This window comes from Anopheles aquasalis, chromosome 2 (assembly GCF_943734665.1).
Source record: "Anopheles aquasalis chromosome 2, idAnoAquaMG_Q_19, whole genome shotgun sequence".
In the NCBI taxonomy this organism is placed as follows: domain Eukaryota; kingdom Metazoa; phylum Arthropoda; class Insecta; order Diptera; family Culicidae; genus Anopheles; species Anopheles aquasalis.
In genome coordinates this window covers 82,823,147-82,830,646 of record NC_064877.1, presented here as the reverse complement: position 1 = coordinate 82,830,646, position 7,500 = coordinate 82,823,147, and the positions used below count along the sequence as shown (strand labels likewise).

General features: G+C 48.9%; 2 protein-coding genes across 3 annotated transcripts in view; one reads left to right on the top strand and one right to left on the bottom strand.

The window, feature by feature from the left end:
* Positions 1-3,430, top strand: part of LOC126572426 (protein WBSCR14 homolog) — a 28,559-nt gene extending 25,129 nt beyond the window's left edge. For both annotated transcript variants that reach the window (XM_050231737.1, XM_050231738.1), the window contains 5 exons: positions 1-935; positions 1,009-1,753; positions 1,828-1,951; positions 2,014-2,143; positions 2,228-3,430. The exon at positions 1-935 is cut by the window's left edge and continues 856 nt beyond it. In XM_050231737.1, coding sequence (XP_050087694.1) covers positions 1-935; positions 1,009-1,753; positions 1,828-1,951; positions 2,014-2,143; positions 2,228-2,412 — 2,119 coding nt within the window. In that variant the 3' untranslated portion in view covers positions 2,413-3,430. The remainder of the gene's footprint in view (positions 936-1,008; positions 1,754-1,827; positions 1,952-2,013; positions 2,144-2,227) is intronic.
* A 1,476-nt stretch (positions 3,431-4,906) lies between these two features.
* LOC126580943 (transcription factor E2F4) overlaps positions 4,907-7,500 on the bottom strand; it is a 2,656-nt gene continuing 62 nt past the window's right edge. Inside the window, exons 1-3 of the mRNA XM_050244298.1 lie at positions 6,929-7,500; positions 6,711-6,820; positions 4,907-6,533 (exon numbers count right to left, since the gene is read on the bottom strand). The exon at positions 6,929-7,500 is cut by the window's right edge and continues 62 nt beyond it. Coding sequence (XP_050100255.1) covers positions 5,570-6,533; positions 6,711-6,820; positions 6,929-7,138 — 1,284 coding nt within the window. The 5' untranslated portion in view covers positions 7,139-7,500 and the 3' untranslated portion in view covers positions 4,907-5,569. The remainder of the gene's footprint in view (positions 6,534-6,710; positions 6,821-6,928) is intronic.

Sequence of the window (7,500 nt, the reverse complement as noted above, 5' to 3'; positions counted from 1 at the left end):
CAGTCAGCCAACAGCCATGAGCCAAGGGGCAATGTTGCAGGCGATGAACTCCAAATTGCTTACGCACAGCCAATCGCTTCCGGTGCCAGTTATGCCTCAATCGAAGGGTTCTCTTCCACAGCCTCGATCAACTTCCATGCCGACGGCACCGAACTACAACCAGATGCTGGCATCATCACAGCACTCGCCCCCCGGGAGTCTGCACGCATCGCAGTCCGGTAGCAGCTACAAGTCGTATCACGGCCATCAACCCCAACCGTACAAAATTCCATCGCAAACGGTCGGTGCTGCCGGTGGATCGTATGGAAGCGGTGTAAGAGCAATGGCGCGGCACTCTTCGCCACCGCACGGTACACTGCTACAACCGACCAGTGCAATGGGCGGTGGGATCGGTGCTAGTGGTGCTACCGTTGGCCTATCACACTCCTTGGAACAATCGCAACAGCAACTGCAAGACTTGCAGCTGCAGCAGCAGCAGCAACTACAACAGAGCCAGCACCAACACGCGTTAGTTTCGACATCCACGGTCACCGGTCAGCAGCAACAACAACACCAACAGCATAACAAGCGCCACCCTCCGCATCCGACCAAAGAGATGATTCGTTCCAACAGCCTCCCGATCAATGCTACCTTCCAGTTACCACCGAAGGAGATGGAAAACTTTGCGATGCCCCGCTACCAGTCGCAGAAACCGAATAGCTCCAAAATACGCTCCCGTAGCCATTCGATGATCATGAAGCAACAGACAGGTGCAAACGTTGCTGGTGTATCTAGCGGCTTAGGGATGGGCTGTGGTAGTGGTAACATTGGTGCATCTGCTGGTGGCTCCAGCTTATCGCATCACGTTGCGCAAACAACGCTCCACACCACCTCCAGCGAACCGATGCTGAACGTTACCAACAGTGCGCTACTCGCACAACTTCTAACTACTAACAGTAAGTATCGCTATTAAGGGATCTACTTTCATTGCTTTGCGTAACTAAAACGGTTTCCTTTTGATTCTTTCAGACGCAAGTACCTTACTGAGTAAACAGGCTCACAGTACATCATCAAGTGCCATAAGTACATTAATACAGTCCCAGCAGCAACAGCAGCAGCAGCACCAACCGAACCATTTCCAGGCAACGGCCATGGGAGGAAGCACCTTATCGCCCTCGTCCTCGCACCATCAACTGCAACAACTGCACCAACAGCTGCAACAACCAGGTCAAAAATCACACCTTTCTCACCACCACCAGCATCACCATCCTCAGCTAACCAGCAGTTCTGTTGGTCCAGCGGCGTCTTCTAGTGGAATGCGTCCCCAAAATCCGACTTCATCATCGGTACTAAGCTTTGCCTCTTCCGCCGGTATGTCGCTCTCGCAGCAGAGTCTCTCTCCTGAGTCAGCACACGACACAGACGGACCACTTTCTCCAACTGGTGTGGGTGGTGGTGGTGGTAGCGCCGCGGGCGGCCCTAGTACCTCCAGTTCTGGAGGGATCGCCAGCAAGTTTCCCCGAAACGATAACCAACGGCGCACGGGACACATCCATGCGGAACAAAAGAGACGCTACAACATCAAGAACGGATTCGACACGCTACACTCGCTGATACCACAGCTGCAGCAGAACCCGAACGCCAAGCTAAGCAAAGCGGCCATGTTGCAAAAAGGGGCAGACTACATCAAGCAGCTACGATCGGAACGAACCTCCGCCAATGATCAGATGGATTCATTGCGCAAAGAGATCGAGCAGCTAAACAACTCGTTGAGGTAGTGTACGAAACAAATGAAGGAAGAATGAAAATACGCTAATCGATTGTATATTCATTTCCCCTCGAAAACAGTAATCTCCAGACTGCACTGCCAGCCAGTGGGGCCCCCGTTTCACGGCAGCGCACAGGCCGCGTGAAGGAGCTTTACCAACAGTACGTTCGCCAACGGACTCTGGAAAACTGGAAATTTTGGATCGTAAGTATCCTAAACACTGTTGTTCAGAGTATCTATTAACACTGAAGATATCTTTTCCATAGTTTGGTCTAATTTTTGAACCTCTGATGAATTCCTACAACCAAACGGTGTCGGTTGCCAGCATGGACGAAATGTGTCGGACTAGTCAGCTGTGGGTTGATCAGCACTGCTCACTGGTCGAACTAAGGCCCGGTAAGATATCGCGATGTTTGTTCTGTTAATTCCCAATCAGCACATTATAAAGCTAACTACTAACGTACTTATTTCCTTCACCAGCCGTTTCCAATAAACTGCGTCAACTTTCCACCACAACCGACGTCCTATCGGATCCCCCCAGTTCACTGCAGGAAGAGGTACTTAAGGCGATCTCGACGAACACTCTTGTGCCCGGCAGCAGTAGCTCCGCAAGTGGCCACTGCAGCCGCGGAAGTAGTACAGACACCAGCCCGCATCGTTCTTAGAATGTTATTCATCGTCAGCTGGTCTGGAGGAAGCAGAAAGGGCAGGGGTTTTTTATTGTTTTCGTAGTGCATAGCATATTGTGGCACGCTCATCCCGCGAGATTGTTATTAGATCCGCAAATCTATGTTAACTGTTTAATGCTACAAGAAGTAGAAGGTGGGTGCATTCGAGGGAAACGGAACAGAAAGTGCCTTCATGATGCAGTGACTGCGCACAAAGGAAAGGGAGACAAAACAATCAGGAAACAATACCATACCATAATCTCATAAGCACAGGACAAGATGCTTTAATCATCAAAACATTGCAGCGCATCTAAACTTCAGCGCTTCATCCCACCCGACGGCTAATCAGGCTATTCGCTGCGACGGGCCATTGCCATATCCTTGTAGTTCGTTTGTTTTGTTTAGCTGAACATCGCGTTAGTTTTTCTCGTCTTGGTTCTTGGTTTTCATTACCAGTACTATTGTTCGTTTTTGCTACTTGTCCGTTATTTACGTTAAGCTATTCCTAGGTCCAGAGATTCGTTATTTTGTTCCTAGGACTCCGTTTAATTCTCCTTTGATTTTCGCGTCTTACGTTTAGAGGGGAGGAGAGAGAGAGAGGTGCTCTGTCTTAAGCTGCAGACGAAAGGTAGTTGGCCTTTAGCTAATGTAAGCGTTATGAATAGCGAATTGTTGATTAAGAAACTATGTTACACTCTAAGCCGTGGTTAAGCATAGTGGAGTTATGTGCATAGCTTTTAGTTTATGTTATCGTACGTTTTGGAGAAAGAAGATTAGATCCTAGGCGTGTGTCTGTGTGTGTATGTAAAGTACTGGTCGCAGTAATGTTAGAATGAATCTATATTGGGGATGGATGAAGCGAGGGCGAAGTAACGGAGCCGTTGGTAAAAAGTACAACAACAAGAGAATCGAGAGTCCTGGGCCTAGATTGCAGATGAAGTGAATTCAGAAACCAACAGAGGAAGGGGATGATGGAATGAAGATCGTTCAGAAACATAGTAACACTCCCCGAAAACCGTATTGTTTTTTGTTTTCCCGCGCGACATATTCTATCCGAATCTTTCTTGCTCGATTTCTAGCTGACGGAATTGAAGCAGAATTACCAGGTATGTTACAATCGTACAGCCTACCTGCATTAAACGAGAAAGATTTCGTTTCATTAACACATGTTTCATCACTTTTCTGTCTTCAAACCCTACCGTATAGCTCAAACTGTTGGCAATTTTAAACATTCCATATGCGGTTAGGTTCGTGTCCTGGAAGTGGTTCTTCATCAACAGCTTGTCGATTAGCTTGCGCAGGGGACGATTATCATGCTGAAGTGGTGAAGATTGTAGCGCCAAACGGTGGATCAGCTGTGTCATGGCATTCAGCTGCGGCATTCAAAGAAAATTGACTTTAGTTAAAGCACTTTCTAAGGACACGAACATCCCATATCACCTTACCCGCTTCGTCACGATTTCAGCTACCATGATCAATCCACCCACGGCAAAACTTTTCCCCATTACCATAATGAAGTGCGACAGGGCATACGGTCGATCGTAACTGAGGTTCAATGTCCCGTCTATCAGGAAATCGAAATACAACACGGCAGTAATCGAAACGAACCACGAAACACCGGCGCCAATAAACAGGACTCCGTATATGCGATTGATCAGTGCAATACAGAGTAACAGATCATCCCGAAGGCGCAGCAAACGGTAAAACTCAGCCATATTGATTCCGGTAGTGGCTGTCACGGTATCCCGTATCAGATTTCCCAGCCGTTTGACATAGTCACCCACTGCCACCAACAAAAACGTTAAATGAGCAATATAGAAATCGACCAGCAACACCTCAAACCTTAACTGAAATATCACCATCGAAGGTACGTTATAGTTGATCGCGAAGTAGTAAATGTTGAGTAGTGTGTACAAGGTAATGTGTACGTGAAAGCCAATGCTTCGGAAAGAATGCGAGCTACTAACACCACCGAATCGTTCATCGCTGCAACTGTCCTCTAGCTTCGCCAACACTGCGCTCAACTTAAGAAAGCTGTTAACGTTCAGCGCGTTTGCCAGCATGATCGAGATGATCATGATGGCATCGCAGAGCATTGCAAATATCCACACCACGTACGAAATAGAATGCAAAAACGAACCAATCGAAACGATTAATCGCATGCGGAAAAAGGATAGCACCAACATTAACAAAATTACTGTGGTGAGCCTTAACCAGTACTTCCAGGAAATTCCGGCCGATCCACCATGAGCTCGGTGACCTGATTGATGTGCTGCAACGCTAGGATAAACGGCGAACCAGCTAAGGAGAACGAGAATACGACGTTGTTCCCGAAACACGCCCATACCGCGCAGACTGATGGCCAGGACGGTAATGTGCCCTCCGAGCATGCCATTACAAACAGTAGACGGGTAAGAGTTCTCAATTATTTAAACCATTTCATTTTATAGCCTTTGCCGACGGAGACAGTTACAAAATGTTCGCCAGATAGTATCGTCACAAACCTTTTTGATTTATTAAATTTGTCCATAGCTGCTATTGACTACATTTCGCATTATCTAGGTCCATTCACTTTAGTAGCTTATCTTAACAAATCCACTGTGAACAAGATGATTGATTGGCTATCGTAAAATGAAGTTGAAACTCACTATCTCCCTTGGTGCACATTAGTGGTTACGTTTTAGTAAGAACCGTGCGCTTCCACGATGGAGAAAAGAACGCAAATCGAATCAGTCAGAGCCGGCCACCAACATGGCAATCCCCCCGCTTGGCATGTGCGCGGCCCACGAGTTCACCCATAAAAATTCATCAACTTACAACTTATGTAACAAAAAAAGAGTCAACTCCTTTTTCTGACACCTAATAGCTAGTGGATTGTTTTGCGATGAACGTAGAAGAGGGGGTTTTTTTTGAGGAATTTCGATCAAAAATACATAAAACATTTTTTATAAAAAGCACGATAATTTTGGGTGGAGATGCATAATGGTCACAAAGGCACACAAGGATCGTGCCCGTTTCCCCCACATCACATCGCATCAAGTGAAGTTGTGTGAAGACCTTCTCTTTCGTGCTACCATGGAAACCATCGATAGAGGATGAATTATTGCTTTTCTCCCATTTTTTTTTGTGTTTTTGGCTTCGAGTGTAGAGCCGACTACGTTGGCTGAATGGTGGCGGACGGTTGCACATCAGTGCTATCTTCTGGCGGTTCTTCTTTTACTTTTCCGATTAGTTCCTCACAGCCGCCGGAGGGATAGGGGAGATCGAATAGCTCATGCACACCATCATCCTCCGTCAGGGCCACCGGGTAGCCACCGTATCGTTTCAGTTCAAGCAGGATGAAAGGCGTCGAGAAGTCACCGCGTTCCGTTTCTTGCTCCTTCGTTGACCACTGCCTCGCTTGATACTGGCTGTAGCCGGTGCGGTCCGTTCGCTCATCGAGTAGTAACCGTGCTAGTTCCATTCTTTGTCGCTCCCGTCTCAATTCTTCCTCCTCGGCATCGTCGTCGCACTCGTCCTTGCTACCATCTTCCTGCCCTTCCGGTTTCTTCTCTTCTCGCAGTTCTTCCGATGCGGTTGCACCGTTGTCCGGCCCTTCCGTACCGTTCGTTGGCGACTGCTGGTCCCCGATCTTCCATAGCTGCTCTTCGTTCATGTCGAGCCGCACGTAGGAGGCAGGGTCTTCGCGGAATATCGCTGCTCGCCTACTGGGGCGCGTGTAGCAGGCGCCATCAGGAGTTTGTAGCAACAGCATGTCCAACGGCTGATCTCGTTGCTTAGTGCGTACCTTTAGTACTCGCTGCATTCGACGGTATATCATGGAAGATTGGCTCGGGAATGGCTCGGCCGTAGACTGTTTCCCGGGTGATGGATAATCGCTGCACAGGATGAGCATGTGCCGGCGCTCGAACGGTAGCACACGTGTCAGATCATCACTCGTGACGTACAGATAGGAACGGGCCCGGGCATCCTTCAGTACGAGTTCGACGTTCTTCCGCATGCGCTGCAGCTTCGCATCGAACCATGCTTCGCGAAGTTCCAGCTTTCGGCGCTCCTTGATGTGCATACCGATCTGGCGGGCCGTCCCGCGGCACGATTCGCTTGTCAGCTCTTCTCCGCTGATGGTCCAGAAACAGGGGCGTAGGGAAGATGGAAAACAGAAACGGAGGTAAGCAGTTACTCATCGTGGCCGATTGGAATTAAAGGTAAATTTGGCAAACTGCTTCATCAGAGCGCGCGGAAAGCAAAGATGAAACCGCGGCTTGCTGCTCCAGCATTCGAAGCCTACTACTTACATCCATCTGACGTGATTTTTGCCAGTTTTCTCGATCAATCCGATACCCTCTAGCACGTTGGTGACATCGTACACCCGCCGTTTTTGATTCACGCGCAACGTCTTCGCCACCTGCGTGGGAGTGGAGGGGGGGGGGGGGGGGAGGACAGATAGTTGAATGCACGTTACGTTAGTTGCCACTATCGGGGCAATCGTAGTTACTGGTTACTGGCAACGAACCTCTCCCAAGAACAGCGACCCATCCGGGGACTCGCGCAACATCTTCACCATACCGAGCGTGAGCAGAGTCAGCGATTTATCCACGCGCCGATTACCCTCATCATCGTCATCAATCCTGAACCTCGGGGGCGGCACGGTTAAACTGGATTTCTTTCCTACCCACTTTTTGATGGCCTCGCTGGGCTCAGTTTGCTGTGACCCGTTTTCCATTTCCACCTTCTCCTCCGGGACACTGTGTTTGCTATCTCTTTTTCTTCTTTTTCTTCCTCACGACAACGCCACTTATCATCGTACAGTCATAAATCACGGCAAAAGGCTCAGCAATCCTGCATTCCGCCGGCTGCTGTCGCTCGATGAGCGCTCGCAAAATGCTTTTTCCCGCCACACAAGCTGTTAGTCACGACGCACAAACATGAAAACAGGTAGGCGCGGGAGGAAAACTTGTCGGAAAACGGTGTTCGGAAGGGCGCCAGCGGGACACTGTTCATTCCGGTCGCACAACACAACCCAGCGGTAGTTCCCGGTGCTACACGGCTTGTTGGACGACACGCACGGAAAACATAGATCAACGT